The 17,308-nt window shown below is 32.0% G+C and overlaps 1 protein-coding gene across 7 annotated transcripts in view; it reads left to right on the top strand.

The window, feature by feature from the left end:
* Positions 1 to 17,308, top strand: part of LOC130676748 (glutamate receptor ionotropic, kainate 2-like) — a 277,423-nt gene that overhangs the window by 240,854 nt on the left and 19,261 nt on the right. For 4 of the 7 annotated variants that reach the window (XM_057483228.1, XM_057483227.1, XM_057483231.1 and 1 more), the window contains exons 9-12: positions 1,816 to 1,917; positions 3,852 to 3,953; positions 9,333 to 9,536; positions 10,022 to 10,225. In XM_057483228.1, the coding sequence (XP_057339211.1) occupies positions 1,816 to 1,917; positions 3,852 to 3,953; positions 9,333 to 9,536; positions 10,022 to 10,225 (612 nt within the window). The remainder of the gene's footprint in view (positions 1 to 1,815; positions 1,918 to 3,851; positions 3,954 to 9,332; positions 9,537 to 10,021; positions 10,226 to 17,308) is intronic. The other 3 variants (XM_057483230.1, XM_057483229.1, XM_057483233.1) reach the window with 3 other exon arrangements.

Below are 17,308 nucleotides of genomic sequence, written 5' to 3'. Positions count from 1 at the left end.
GTGTATTCACAATATTATGCTTTAGATAGAGAATAAAGTGGTCGTATGAGACTAAAAAAATCAGAGTTTTCGTACACCACACACTACGTGAAAATTGAATTTTCTAAGCAAACGTTGCTAAATATAACTTTCACTTGGATGAATTTTCACTTGGAAGAAAATTAAACATTTTTAAAAAAATATAGGGGAGGGTGGGGCAGAGCGGCCCCCCTGAAATTTTGATCAAAAAAAAATTTTTTTTTTTTTCGACTAATTACTATAAATCCGATATGTTTGCGCATTTTTACTCCTACGCATGACATTTGGGACAAAATGAACAAGTCCAAAATTTTGAAAAAGTGATTTTTTCATAATTTTATCGTCAAATTAAAAAAAAATTGTTATAATTCCACATTTCTAGCCCTACGCATAACACCTGGGGCAAAATGGACCAGCTGAAACTTCCGAAAAAATTATTTTTTCATATTTTTCGGCCGTTTCTCTATGTAAGAGGCAAATTTGGTCACTAAAAATTTATAAAAATTAAATTTTTTTTTTTAGTTGATAAATTTTTGAAATAAAGTAAAACTATAGAATTAAATTTTTTTTTTATTAAATAACAATTAGTAATTAAGGTAATCAAGAGTGAACGATTTATTACACCTTAAACAATTTTTTTCGAGGAATATAAAACCAAAAATAGTTGTCAAGAGAAAGAAATACATTGTTAATGATGAAAACAATCTAAAAAAAAAAAAAAACGAAAAAAAAAATTTTTTTATCACTTTTGGGAGGGGGACCGCTCTGCCTCACAAAAAAATTTTTTTTTTCAGAATTTTGGCAAAATGTCCATAAATTTGTTCGAGATAGGACAAAAGTAAAGTGATCTTATGGTTGAAAGCCACAAAAAATAATAATTGGCTTAGGGGGGCCGCTCTGCCCCACCCTCCCCTATAGATTATTTCTTACAAAATTTCGAGATATTTGTATATACATACATACGTACACTCGGACATCATCTTGAAATTAGTCAGAACAGCTTCCTAGAACCTCAAAACGTCAAGATCTGATAGAAACTCGGTTTTCGAAAATCGGACCGAAACCAATCACTTCCCGAATTTTTGAAAATTTTCAATTTTCTTAGCGGGAAGTTAAAAACACTTGCAAAGTAGGCTGTAATGTGCTTACAGAGAACAGTTTCCTGCACACATTAACTTATTTAACCTAAGAAATTGGCCGTCGTGAGATATGTTGCAACGCATTTTAGACTGCGACATCGCCAAGTGTTTCTATCCATCAACCAATAGAGGTCAGACAGTGGAGGCAAAGCTTGAACTATAATTTAACAACGTCCCAGAAATATATCCGCTAACGCTACTGGCCACGTCATGAGGAAAATTCTTTTAATTATTTTCATTTTTCAAGTCAATTACATTAAATACTGCTGTAAAGCAGGAAAGTATGTAGTAGTAGTAAAGTAGGAAAGCAGAAAGTAGGGGAGACCGGATATGGTTGTCAGAGCAGTCATAACAACTTAACGAAAAATACGAACATTGATCGGCGTCGAAAGGGAGATGATTCCTTGAAATTATTTAACGCCGATCGAATAAGAAACTTAAACCACTTAATTGTGCAACGGTCATAAGAACTAATTTAGGATTAAGTTTAGTTGATATTGCAGACATTACAAAATTTTTAGAAATCATGGAAGGGCAGTGGCCATAATCTCTACCAAGCAAACTCCCCTCTGAAAATACTTTTAAACATGAGTCAAAAAAATATTTCGAATTATAGTGACGAGAATTTAATGAACTATTTATAAATTTTTGTGTTTAGGTGGAAATGAAAGGTATTTCTGGTCCTATTGAGTTCAAAGAAGGTCGTCGCATACAATTCAAGCTAGACTTACTAAAACTGAAACAACATTCTCTTGTAAAGGTAAGACAAAATATTAATAATATATTTTCTACTAAATCATTTAATGACGAGGGATGAAACGAATCGATTCTGGACCAGGGTGAAGTTTGTTGCCCGAGCCGTAGGCAAGGGCTGACATCGCCCGCAGTCTGGTTGTGTTTCATCCTGTGTTACAAACTATATTTTTCATGATTGCCTGCATAGGAACTTCAAGTTTTAGTGTTAGCAGCCAGTCATCAAAAACAAGTTAATTTCAGACCAATGGTGTGATCAACTATTAGCGTAAGCGTAAATTGTGATTTGCATTTATAATTAGGCAGAGCTGTAAATACTATTAATTATCTACACTTATTTTAATAGAACTTGATCACAGTCAGAACTGTCATTCACGCAAATAAAGTTAATGGTCTGTAATTATTATTAAACAAATGACAATTATTAGAGTTTTAATTACGAATGCCTTCAGTCAGCGGACGGAAACATTAGTTTTTTTTTTTCCCGCAGATCTCGAAGATTAGAAAATCACTCAGTGATGGACCAGTGTAAGTTTTTGTTAATGTCATGTCTGAAATCTGAGTGATTATAAATAGAAAGGCCACGTCTTTTTCTCGAAAAGGTCTGTTCACCAGTACAGGTAACCGGTGTCATAGGGGGGGGGGGGGGGTCCAAACCCATTTCGACCAGAGTTTCTTTATTTCCGAAGATGAAAGAAGTGTTAGGCCCAAGGGTATGGTTTTGTGGTGGTTGTTATTAGACACCACGTGTGAAAGGGGCGAGTTCTTTAGCCAACTAGAATTCCAGTACAGCATGCCAAAATACCAATTCGGGACGAATGAGGCTTTCCGAAGTACAGCAAGCCTAGTTTGACCGTGTCCCGTCCTTATGAGGGAAACCGAAACTCGATAAACCAAAACTTTTCCAAACTTGTTTGTCATTAGGAGTTTTCGGCAGGATGTAAAAGTTAAGTGAATCTTTGGAATCCCTGACTAAAATCGGATTGGGATGACCGAAAGCTTGCTAAAATTAGGTATGCCAATTTTGGCTATTATTAGGAAAGTCTTCGTCATTGCCTAAGTTAGGTATATCTTTGGAATTCCTGGCTGGTACCGAATATCATTTTAATACCATAACTAAACTTAGGAGCCACAATCGGTAGAGTAGCGTAGTAGTTAAAGCGCCAGTCTTTCGTGCGTAAGGTCCCGGGTTCGAATCCCACAACAGCGGTCTTAATGATTTTCACGTTTTTCCTTGAATTAAAAATTTCTAATTCGATTGGAAATTAAAGTAACATTCAATTAGAATATCTGATGATATACTGCTTTGCAAAAATAATTTTAAACTATGACAAATTTTTTTTTTTTTTTTTTTTTTTTTTTTTTTTTTTTTCAATTTAGTTAATCAAAATTATATTATTACAGTCATACATGACCATATATTGCTAATTTCTATGTATGATCATTTTTTACAGATAGATTACGGTTTTTTCGGGGCGACTTCAGTTTCTGAATTTGTGCCGAATTCGGCTTTCCTAATTATGCAGGATTTCGGACGTGCGTTATTTTAGTGATGCGAACCTTATGCGGTTGCCTCATTTGGCGCGAACTCGGAATTCGGCATGCCTAATCCGGAGCTAATAAAAAACGAACTGTAATTTCTAGTTGGGTTGAACTCTTCTCCGATTGATGTCTAAGGGTGTCATCTGGAGAGGAAATAGAGGCATCGCAACTCGTGTGTACCTGAAATGATCCTAAAATGAGGAAACGGTCCCCGTAAAATGTGTGAGCATTGAAAGTAAATGGACACCAGTTAGTTGCTAATATTTGTTTGCGGCATATGACTGAAATTATTTTATTTCGACTGGCTGTAGGGACACTGAAACTTGAAGTTTGGACACTTAGGAAAAGTTTTTTTATGAATTACATATCAAATACGATTGTTTTCATTTTGTAAAATAGGTGGGCGAATGGAGACCCGAATCAGGCGTAAATGTAACAGATTTTACAGCATTTTTCGAACCTGGAACCGTAAATGTTACACTGAAAGTCATAACAATTCCGGTGAGTTAATATTTTATGTACATAAAATATTCATTTAGTTTGCATTCTTTATTATTTGCTTTTCATGCAACTTATCGTAGTTTATAAAACACAATTAAAAACAATTTTTTTTTTACAATTCGCTTACATTCCACATTAATTGTCTGAACCAATTCAATTTCTTGATCATAATATCGCTTATTTGATTTAAAATAAGCAGATTGTTGTTATTATTTATTTTATATGTAAATATTATTAAAATGTATAGTGATATTTATGCTGAAATTGAAATAAAATATACAAGAAATATCATAAGCACAATGAATAAATACGATGCAATAAACTTTTGTTCTTGGTGAAAAAAGAAATTGAGTAAATCTGGCAATAGCTTGAGTTCTTGAGTTTACGACCATTCGCCGGAATATTACATACGTAACGAAATAAAAACTGTTATTCACTACATACAACATTGTGAAAACATTTCAAGTGCTTTTCCGAAGCTTTACAGTTTCTGCTTGTATTATCGAGCGTTCCACAGCTTTCTTTTTAGAACATACTATTCACATGCATACTTCTTAGCCCTATTTTATTTTCCTCAGTCAATTTTTAATGGTTATTTTTTTAACAGCTACTAAATAAATATCAAAGTGTAACTAAAATTATTGGCGGGAACACAAATTTCATAGCGGATATTGTTCTAGTTGAAAATAAATTATTCGCTACCTAGGGGCCGTTCATAAAATACGTCCGCACTTATGGGGGGGGGGGTCTCTTAGTGTGACAAAAGGGGTTGGGAGTTCAAGAAAACGTGACGTTCGCAGCTCATCAAACAATTTCGCAAATTTTACTCGTTTTTTTTTTTTTTTTTTTTGATACGATAGAAAGTCATTCGTTTCATATTTGTAAGTATATAAATATTTCCACGTATATACACTTATTCAAAAAATTAAAGGAACAAGAAAATTTTATCAATGAAAAATGATCGTATCGAAAAAATAAAAAAAGCAAATTGAAGCTTGAAATCTCTAGTTAAAAGATCTTCGAGCAAAATAATTTTTTGAGCTACGGTTTTTCCGGAATCATAAGAAATAGCTCGAGACAAAATTTTTCTAAATTTTTTTGTTTTGTTTTTTAGGTCTACGGGGACGGGAAAATTTTTTTCAGAAAAATCAATTCATGGCTTGTTTAGAAAATTTATTCAGCTACGATTTGCTATTTTTGTTTTTTTGATACGATCATTTTTTATGAAAATACAGCCTTCTGAAAATCACAAAAAAATTCATAAAATTTTCTTGTTCCTTTAATTTTTTGGATGAGTGTATTTCCGTCATAATGGGGAGGGATCTATCATTTGTAACGCAATATTCATGGAGGGGGGGGGGGTCGCGAAAATGTGAAATAGTGACGAAGGGGGGTAGGGCTAAAAAGGTAAAATTTTGGGTGACGTGTTTTATGAACGCCACTTAAAATAAGAAAATTTCTTTGATATCGTGTATAATGCGCAAATTCGCTACAAGGCTGGCCCCCGGGTCACCCATTTTCCAAATTTTTTACAGTGTAATTACTATTATTATTCCCGAATAAAAATCACTTTTATTAGTAAAAGTAATCACTAACCTCATAGCGTAAATCGAAGTGTTTAATTATTAAACACCTAAGTGTTTTGTTGCCATTTAACTACATTGTAGTCACTTTCTACACACTTGCGAACGTTCAGAAAGTGACTACAATGTATTTAAATGACAATTAAACACTTAAGTGTTTCTAATTAAAACACTACGATTTACAGTGCTAGTAAGTAGTACTCACAAAGAATTTCCCGTCAAAATTTACAGGATCTTCTACGAATATCGATACTGCCATTCTAATATGCCTTATCCCACATTTGAGAAATTTTTCAGGAAACGATAAAAACGTTTCACGGTCGGCAAAACAAAATTATTTAAAATATGGTTACATTGGTATAACCTATAAATTTATTTTCATGTTTTTCATAAAATACAGGAATTTGTAGTGAATAAATAATTTTGAATTGTATGACGTAAGGAGAGTCAAAAATTATGCATAATTACCTTCTCATTAATGTCGTTAATTGCTTGCTTAAAATTAACTTAAAATTGAAAATGTTAAACGTGACTGAACCCATACGAATGTGGGATACGACATATTAGAATATTTATTCAAAAATACTAAATAAACAATTTAAACTCTAAAATTTTTTCATAAGCTGCTCATTGTTACAATGATTCCATTTTCAAAAAAAGTGAAAATGTCAAATTTTGTGGGATACGCCCTATTAGAATGGCAGTATCGATATTTCGATTTTTATTTAATTCTGAGCAGCAGTTCTAAAACCGAGTAACTGCCTTAACTTTACTTTTTACCCATAAAAACATTCATGTTCACTAAATTTGAAAATCACTTCAACTACTCCAACAAATTATTTATCAATTCAATCAATAACAATAAAAACATGAATAAGATTTATACAATTTTAAGATTGTGGTTCAATAATAGTAAATTTGTACCTCAAAAAATTTTAACCAAATATTTTATCAAGAATTTAGGATTATTATTATTTCTTACAACCCTTTTATTCTCTTGGGAAATCAGTTATGTTAGTTACCTAATCACACCGGTAGAGCTTACAACCCTAAATCCTACGTTTTCATACATTGCATTGTCTAAATTAACAACGTTTACTTTCGATCTGTATTTCGCTATTTGTGATCCATTAATGAAGCTACGCTTGACTCCACTCGTAGTATGTAATATATATGACGGTAATCAATCGTCATATTTCTCTTATCATCCGACCGTAATATTATATTAACCGTAACGTTCGTAAAAAAAGTTGCCCTAAATAATCACAATCAACGTATGTCTGTAATTGACGAAATTTCGAGAAAATACAATGGCACAATCACTGTAAAAAAAAAAAAGATAACGACTTTATTGTTCATTCACGGAGAGAAAATTATGGTAAACGTTCTTAGTACATGATAATAATTACTGGGAATTATGGGCTTAGAACCCAATTTAGGGAAAAAGTTCCTATAACTATGGGAACAATTCCTTTAATTATGGTAATAGTTTCTGTATCGTAGGGTACCTGAATTATGGTAATGATTACCATACTCATCAGTAACCATATTACCGTTACTAGTAACGGTTCCAATACTATTATGGTAACGGTTACTAGAAGATTATTGTAATGGTTACCATGACACTTACAAATTCCTCATATTATAGGAATCATTACTAAAATATATGGGAACAATTACTATAGAGCCCATATGAAAAAAATATATATCCGGATATATCCGGGCAAATCTGCATATATGAGACATATATTTATATATATGTTGCATATATGCGATATATTCCAGATATGCCCGGATATATATTTTTTTCGTATGGGGGCTGTTCAGAAAATACGTTCGCACATATGGGAGGAGGGGGGGGGGAAACTGTCACTTACTGTGACAAGGGGGGTCAGAAATTTAAGGAAACTTGACGTTCATAGCTTAACAAACAATTTTACAAATTTTTATCTCGATAGGAAGTCATTCGATTCATACTTGTAAATATACAAATATTTCTATGTGTATATTTCTGTCATTATGGGCAGGGGACGTATTTTATGAACGGCCCCATACTCAGCAAGGAATGCATGGCTTGCAACACCATGCTGGTATGGTCTCAAGACAGATACTAAAATAGTATGTGAAACATTCCCGGAAGTATGGCGTTATTTACTATACTGTATAGCACTGGAGCTATTGTATTGCTCACACTTATGCATAGCAGGCACGGCGAAACAGCATGGCCCTGAGACCCATACTACAATGCCACGGGCACAATGCTACCAGTTGTTTCCGCCATAATTTCTGGCGTGTCAATCAATGTATACTGTCGTATTACCACCAAAACTATATAGATGCCGTTAGACTAGGTTTATCGGCCATAAGCATTGTAGATACGGCAACGCAGTATGGACCTGACGGCCATACTGACATTGCGGCGTCCGCGACAACTATTGCCAATGTTACTATTCCCGCAATGGTTGAATCATCTATGCATACAATTTTATAACCTATAAAAATCTTCGATACCATACAGTATGGCGTTCGAGCCCATACTGGCATCCCGCATGAAAAAAATGTATATTTTTATTTTATATACGAAAATATATAATTATATAAAACGGCGAAAATTCATGGATGTTTGAATATAATGTTCATATGACTTGAAAGTATATTTTTTCTTACAACATAAACTATAAAAGAAAATTATATTTTATTATAGAGCATTGTATATTTTCAAAATATAATTTACCGGTTATAAATTCCAATATAACGAAATATAATCGAGACATATATTTTAAAGTATAGTAACTGTTATAAAAAAAATAATAATTTTCATTATACTTTTCCAACATATCGCATTATATATTGGATAATATACTTAAAAATATATAATATAAATATTTTTTTAATCGGCAAAATGAACATTCAATTTGTCAGTTTAACTCAGGAAAGAAAATAAAGGTACAGATTAATGAAGAAAGAACAGATATCTTAGTTTATATTAAGTAGATCTGACCGTAGATGTTTATATGCAAGTGTGCGTTTCAATCAGGGGATGTCATCCTACGACTCTGACTATAAAAAACTGAATTAAACTTTTTTAGGTTTAAAACATGATATAGGCTTGGAATAAACCTTTTAGACTTAAAATTTTATGAGTCGATAATATATATCAGCTTATATATTAACATTATAAAATTACTTATGTGTTTATAATATAATTTCAATATATGGAGTTCATATAGCTTGAATATATGCCAACATATAATATTATATATCATGTTTGTATATTTTGAGAATATATAATTATATAATTAAAACGGCAAAAAAATAGTTATTTTAATATATATATCTTCTTATATAAATAATTATATCATAATATAAACTGTGTTATATTATTCAGTATAATTTTAGGATATAAATTTTTTTCATGCGGGTCGATACCATACAGTATGGCGTTCGAGCCCATACTGGCATAGTGATATCCGCAAAATATTTCTTACCGTGTAGTAGCATAGAAACGATTACTATTGTGATATAAAAACTATTATCATAATGATATAGGAACTATTTCTATATCGCATAGGAAAAAAACTATATATGAGAATGATTACCATAATATGTATGGGTGTTGTTCCCATTATCGATATTTAAAAAATCCAGTTTCCATACATTATGGAAACCATTCCCATAACATATTGTAATGGTTACCATAATTTCTCCCGTGTTTTGTTTTTGTTATATGCAAACTATACAAAATATTTTTTTCTCATGGAAATTATATATTGGACAATCAATGTATTGAGGACAGGAGAGGCCATATGTTATGATGCACCATGAAAAAAACTACACGGGTAACAATCGGTTTTACGGGTTTTGCGTGGATCTGCTCGAAGCAGTGGCAAAATGTGTAGGCTTCGATTATCGTTTGGAGCTTGTTGAGGATCGCAAATATGGCGCGAAAGATCCAGAGACTGGCGAGTGGAATGGCATCGTCAATGAACTCATGCGACATGTATGCCTTGGTTTGTTTTATTTAAAATTATTTCATTTATTTTTATCCAGAACACATTAATCATTCGTAGATTTATTTATTTACCATTTTATTATTTTCATTTGCCTATTCCTTTATTACTACCGTTGACTAATTTAATTACTTCTATTATTGAGCACCGAATTAGTAATTAATTATTAGTAATCTAATAATATTAATTAAGCAAAGTAGCTGCACTTTAATATAAATTAAGTAGTTAATACATTAGTGTTTGTAAACGTTATTGCTTTTGTATAACGAATTGATTGTACTAGGATCGAATAAATTTTAATTATAAACGAGACCCGTAAGTACAAATAAATATTTTTAACAATATTTGGAAGTCGTTGTGACTAAAAGATTTTTTTTTTAAACTTATCAACAAAAAGTACTAAAAATAAAAGCGAATTTTTAACGACGGACGTAAAAAAAAAAACGACAGATTTTCTTTTCTTCTCGAATCGTAGGAACAACCCTACGTAATGCTGAAGAAGACCGGAAATTTCAGTGGTAACGAACGGTACGAGGGATTTTGCATCGACCTACTAAGAGAGATAGCACAAATGGTTGGATTTACCTACAAGATCGAGCTTGTACCGGATGGCAAGTACGGTGTTTACGATTACGAGACTGGCGAGTGGAATGGAATTGTACGGCAATTGATGGATAAGGTAAGTTACTGAGATTTCATCTAACTCTCGAGTTGTCTTGGAAAATTATAATGCTCATTTAACGACTTTAATGATATAATTTTGTAATTTTTAACTTAACTTTTACTAAGTACGCGGAAAATAACGTGCAGAAGATTATTTCAGAAAATAAAATAGTTGAATGAATATTCACGATAGCAAATAAGATAATAATACATGAATATAATAATAGCCCGAAAAATTAAAGTTTCTTCTACTCATATTCAAAATTTCATAAATCTGAAAAATTTTTTACTTGATATCACATTCTAATGCGATTTGTTTAGACACAACCCTAGCGGATCCGAATTACGGTAAATACAATGATTTACCGTAATTTACCGCAATTTACGGTGCCTAGCAGAATTACCGTAATTTACGGTGCCTAGCAGAATTACCGTAAATTACGATAAGTTACCGCAAATTACGGTAATCTACGGTAAATTACGGTACTCTACGGCAAATTACGGTAAATTGCCGCAATTTACCGTTATTTTACGGCGCCTAGCAGAATTACCGTAAATTACGGTAATTTGCCGTAGATTACCGTAATTTACCGCAGATTGCCGTAATTTACGGTAATTCTGCTAGACACCGTAAATTACGGTAAATCACTGTATTTACCGTAATTCGGATCCGCTAGGGAAATTATTCGTGTTTTTAATTTAGGGTCAATACTTTATGACCAGACACTAAATTACACATCTCGGTTTTTTGGAAATGATTTCAGTTTTTTTTATGCTGACTTACGAATACTTCTTGGTGGATCCGAATTACGGTAATTTACCGCATTTTTCCGTAATTTAAGGCGAATTACGGTAGCATACGGTAATTTACCGTAATTTGCGGCATTTTTACCATAAGTACCATATGCTTTTTTATTTTTACAGTCATAGCGGATCCGAATCACGGTAAATTACGGCAATGTACCGCATTTTTCCGTAATTTAAGGCGAATTACGGTAGCATACGGTAATTTACCGTAATTTGCGGCAGTTTTACCATAAGTACCATATGCTTTTTTATTTTTACAGTCATAGTGGATCCGAATTACGGTAATTACCGTAGTTTGCCGTAATTTACGGCGAAATTCGTAATTTACGGTAAAATGCCGTAATTTACCGTAAATTGGGAAAATTGCGGTAAAATACACTAGACTGAGGTAAACTATGGTAAATTGCCGCAATTCGTGGTAATTCTACTGGATATCGCAATTACGGTAATTACCGTAATTCGGATCCACTAGGGAGTGCAATCATTCACTCTACGGTAAAATACCGCAGGCTTGACGCAATTGTACGGTATATTACCGTTTTTACTGCAAATTTACGGTTATAATATCATATTTTTGCCGCGGAATGCCGTATTGTAACTGTAAAATACCGCATGTTTATCATAAAATACCGTAATTCTTCCGAATACCGTAAATTACAGCAAATTACAGTAATTTACCGTAATTTGGGTCAGCCAGGATGAAAAGTATAAATCACACGGATTGAAATATCAAAGGATCTGTTTCAAGTTTGATAGACTAGCATTATAAAAGTTGTATTTTCTATTATTATATATTATACAATAACTGAAAAATGAGACTCAAAAATACATAAAATATTTCATGTATTTTTGAGTCCCATTTTTTCCCGTGTATTTTAAATTTAAGAAATAACAAAAAAGTTTTTAACAATACCTTCAAAAACTTTTAAATTTTTACTGTACTTTTGAAAAGATGTTATAAATTAAAATTCTCTAATTAAAGGTCTTAAGTTATGAAAAAATTTAATTAAATTTTGATGAATAATTTACAATAATTAATCTCGAGTAAAGTCTAAGATAGTCGATTGATTAATTTTTTTTTTCACGGACTTATTTAAATTTTGCATAGGGGAGGGTGGGGCAGAGCGGCCCCCCTAAGCCAATTATTATTTTTTGTGGCTTTCAACCATAAGATCACTTTACTTTTGTCCTATTTCGAACAAATTTATGGACATTTTGCCAAAATTCTGAAAATTTTTTTTTTTTTTTGTGGGGCAGAGCGGCCCCTCTTCAAAAAGTGATAAAAAAATTTTTTTTTTCCGTTTTTTTTTTTTTAAATTGTTTTCATCATTAAGAATGTATTTCTTACTCTTGACAACTATTTTTGGTTTTATATTACTCGAAAAAAATTTTTTAAAGCGTAAAAAATCGTTCACTCTCGATTACCTTAATTACTAATTGTTATTTAATAAAAAAAAAAATCAATTCTATAATTTTACTTTATTTCAAAAATTTATCAACTAAAAAAAAAAATTTAATTTTTATAAATTTTTAGTGACCAAATTTGCCTCTTACATAAAGAAACGGCCAAAAAATATGAAAAAATAATTTTTTCGGAAGTTTCGGCTGGTCCATTTTGCCCCAGGTGTTATGCGTAGGGCTAGAAATGTGGAATTATAATAATTTTTTTTTAATTTGACGATAAAAATATGAAAAAATCACTTTTTCAAAATTTTGGGCTTGTCCATTTTGCCCCAAATGTCATGCGTAGGGGTAAAAATGCGCAAACATATCGGATTTATAGTAATTAGTCGAAAAAAAAAAAAATTTTTTTTTTGGTCAAAATTTCAGGGGGGCCGCTCTGCCCCACCCTCCCCTATATAGTTATTACGCCACACAAAAATATTTATTTGCATTTTATAAGGAATATCTTTCCGTAAACCTTATACGGGTAATGCATTACGTTTTTCTCGATATCATTTCAATGGTACTTACCTCTTACCTCTTACCTTACAAGTGCTTCCTTACATTTCAATGGTACTTGCCAATACATCCGATAGCTTACGTATCTTTAGAAATGTTCAAAATTCTGGATTAAGACTTGAAAATTTATATTTTGAGTTGAATTTTTCAGCATACTATTGATCTTACATATAAAAACTAGTGCTGCTACGAAAAAGAAAAAATTTTTTAAAAAAACCTAATTTCGATTTTTTTTTAATTTTCTTAATTTGTGCGCGACCTCTTAAAAATTTTTTATCGACCTGATTTTTGGAGAAAATTGTGAAAATGACTTCCACTTGCAAATTTTCACACGAAACTCAGAAAAAATTTTTTTGAACCACCCTAATTTACACTTAGCGACTAATTTGGGATTAGAGTCAAAAATTACCTGCCTGAGTCGACTAATACCAAAAAGCCCAAAGCGTTATTTCGTGTAAGTGTTGTCTAGTATAAAAATATTTAAAAAAATACAATAATTGTGATCGTTGGCTTTTTTTCCCAATTACCTGAGATCCTTTTTATTATTTCTAAAAAATTTCTATAAGTTTTTAGTTTGCGCAAAAATTATTCTCTTTTTATTAATGATCTCTTTTACCTTAGAGTCAACTTTTCTTCAGTTTTCAAAGGGAAAACAAATACTAGAGACAAAAGAAAATTCTTTTTGTTAAAAATCTATAACTGGCCACTATTCGGGCAGACCGAGATTTTCCTTTTTTAAAAATCGTTACTGACCATTTTTGAACCATATAAAAAAAAGTATTCTCTTTGTGTAATAGTATTTTTTTTTACCCGAATCTCCCCTAAATATTTAAATGAAAATCAACAAAAAAATATTAAATGAACGATCCAGCGTAAGCAATTTTTTGTTTTTGTTTTTATTGAAGAATTGAATTATTTATATTATATAATAAATACGGTAATAAATCATTTTTGTTGATTTAGTAGAAATATTGGAGAATTTAAAAAAACGAAATTTTTATTGAAAAAAATGTATTCTTTATTATTATTTTTTTTACAAACCAGCATGTCTATTGTTTCCGGGTTAGACCATCATAATTCATAATGTATAAAGTCGTGGTCCCGTAGCGCGAACGAGAGCTTCCGTCGATTCGAATTTCAGATAGGTTGTCGAACCGATCCACACTGTACTTCACCAACAGTGAACACAACGGGAACGACGCAAGCGAGAACGCCAGTGCTTTTGCATTGCAAATGAATCTCGAGTGAAACGCGGAAATGGTGCGGTACGACATCATATGAAAGGGTGGGTTTAACTAACGCCAGTGAATTGGTTCGTACCCAAATACCAAAATGACTGATACGACCTAAGATCACACTGTTTTCACTTCTCTTTTTCGATAGGATAAATTATTAATGTGTTTTCGCAACTTGCGTTGCCTTAAAAATAAGATTCTATGAATATATTTTGTATATATTTGAAATTTTTCGTAACATAGTTTTCAGCTTCCCGCTCAGAAAGTTGAAAAATTTCAAAGAAAGAGTAGATCATCAGGGGTGCTGTCACTGCAGCTATAGGGATCTGCAATATCATTTTCATTAAGTGGGGAGGTCGGTAATCTTCTTTACCGACGGCCGGCAGGGGGGCGCTATTTGTATGTGGGTATAGAGGGCGCTTGTTTCATTTTTGAGGGCCTGGAAAGGGCATATGGAGCGTGTAAGGGGACATGGTATTTGGAGTAGGGGGATATAAGTTTATTTTTGTGGATAAAGAGGGCGCTTGTCGTCTTTTTGTGGATATAGAGGGCGTTTGTTGCATTTTTCGTGAATTTAAATGCAACAAGCGCCCTCTATATCCACATACAACTAGCACCCGCTCTTGGCCGTCGGTAAATAAGATTACCAACCCCCCACTTATTCACAAGAATATTGCAGATCCCTACCAGAGTAGATAAGCAGAGGTGCTTTCACTGCAGCTGTAGGGATCTGCAATATCATTTTGATTAAGTGGGGGATTGGTAATCTTCTTTACCGACGGCCGGCAGGGGGCGCTAGTTGTATGTGGATATAGAAGGCGCTTGTTTCGTTTTTAGGGGCCTGGGAAGGGGATATGGGGCGTGAAGGGGGACATGGTATTTGGAGTAGGGGGATCTAAGTTCATTTTTGTGGATATAGAGGGCGCTTGTCGTCTTTTTGTGGATATAGAGGGCACTGGTTGCATTTTTTGTGGATTTAAATGCAATAAGCGCCCCCTATATCCACATACAACTAGCGCCCCCTCTTGGCTGTCGGTAAAAAAGATCACCGACCCCCAACTTATTAACAATGATATTGCAGATCCCTACAACTCCAGTGAAAGCCCCCCTGCTTATCTACTCAGGACATAATTTTTTTTTGGAGGTAGAAGAGCTAAAAAAAAGTAGTCAAGTGTATTTTTGATTTTGAAAAGCCTGAAAATGTATTAACAACAATTTTTTCGTACTGGAGCTAAAAAAAAGTGAAAAGTTTTAGGGCAACCCGCAGGATGAACCGTTTTCACGATTTTTCTTTAAATTTTTAATACTTATATAGTTGATTAATTACTGTAGAGTAAAAAAAATTTTGAATTACTCAAGCACATTGTCGTTACGGAGACTTTTGTTCGAGTATGGTTGTGAACTGAGGAAATAATTTCTCAATGCTGGGCAATCAAGTTGCCAACTTGTAATTAGAGAAAGCAAACGAAAGCGAAAACTAACGAGTAGAAGAAAAGTAGTAAAAGGTAATAGACAAGTAAAAAAAAAATGTAATGCTTCATTCTATTTTTATTTCTTCATGAATTCGCAAGATCGAATACTTCTTTTTTTTTAATTAAAAAATAGTTCACTGATTTATATTTAATCTTTAAAATATTTAAATTCTTGATTAAATTTTTTTTTGCCGTGAAAATATTATTTAACCAAAAATAATTATAAAAAAATAAAGTTTGCTAATTACATTTTTTTCAAAGCTCGGAGGTATAAAAAAAATAGTTAACCCTGCGGGTCAGCTTCAAAACTTTTCGTTTTCTTACTAAAGCTTGAATATATAATTAAAAATATGTTTTTGACTTCTCTCTGAGCGTAAAATCAACTTTTTGAATTATGAATTTTTTAACTAACTGAAGTCAATAATTTTTTTTTGTTTTATTTTTATTTTTTTTTTTCAATTCAAACTTTTAGGGAAGGAAGTTAAAATTATTAATGGTAATTATTAATCGATAATTCACTTTGTACACCCTTCAACCAATTATCTCTGTCGCTCTCGCGTGAGTGAATATTTTATCTAACGAATTGACGTTCACCAGTTTAAATCAATTTTTTTACTATACTACTACTACTACTACTACTACTTCTATTTTTACTTCTACTACCACTACTACTACAACAGGATGAACACTTTTTTTAGCCATTTTATCCTTCATTCATCCGTATACACATGATACGAAAGCAAATAAAAATCTGCGCTGTTGTTACAAAATACCTCAATGTTGAGAACTACTGACGTTTATATTAATTTTGTTGGATGATCATTAATTATGTTCAGGATGTAGTGTGTAAGAATGAAAAATCGTTGATAAAATAAATTTGTTGCTCTGGCAGTATTTTTATGATGGATAAGTCTTTTTATATAAATTCATGTTGAATCAAATAACCACGAAAATTTTCCAAAGGCACTATAAAATGCAACTGATAAAACTTTAAGCGGATTTTCTTACATAAAAATAAAAATACAGATAGAAAAACAAAACAAAAAATATTAAACCTCGTATTTTATGAGCTTAAAAAATTACACTCGGCATTTTTTTTGTAGATGATAAAATTATTTTTTTTAAATCTTAAGCCTTGGATAATTCAATTGACAAAGATATACAGGTTTTATTATTATTATTGTCATTATTATTATTATTATTATTATTATTATTATTATTATTATTATTATTATTATTATTATTATTATTATTATTATTATTATTATTATTATTATTATTATTATTATTATTATTATTATTATTATTATTATTATTATTATTATTATTATTATTATTAATATAATTATTATTACACGGTAAAAAATTCGTGGAGTGAATGTGAATAATATCCGGAGTGAATAATTTTTTTTAATTTAATCCTTCCGGAGTGAATTTCACTCCGGAGGGGAGTTTTAAGAATGTTATTAATAAAATATAACTCCACTAAGCAAAATCGTAATAAAAATTCGCGTATTACAGTACCGATCAACCGATACGCACATACACACGCACACACACCCGAACACTCATACACACACACCCAAACACACGCACGCACACACCCGAACACACGTACGCACT

This window comes from Microplitis mediator, chromosome 10, assembly GCF_029852145.1.
Source record: "Microplitis mediator isolate UGA2020A chromosome 10, iyMicMedi2.1, whole genome shotgun sequence".
NCBI classification, from domain to species: Eukaryota; Metazoa; Arthropoda; class Insecta; order Hymenoptera; family Braconidae; genus Microplitis; species Microplitis mediator.
Note: the sequence above shows the minus strand (reverse complement) of the source record. Positions and strands in the feature narration are given on the sequence as shown.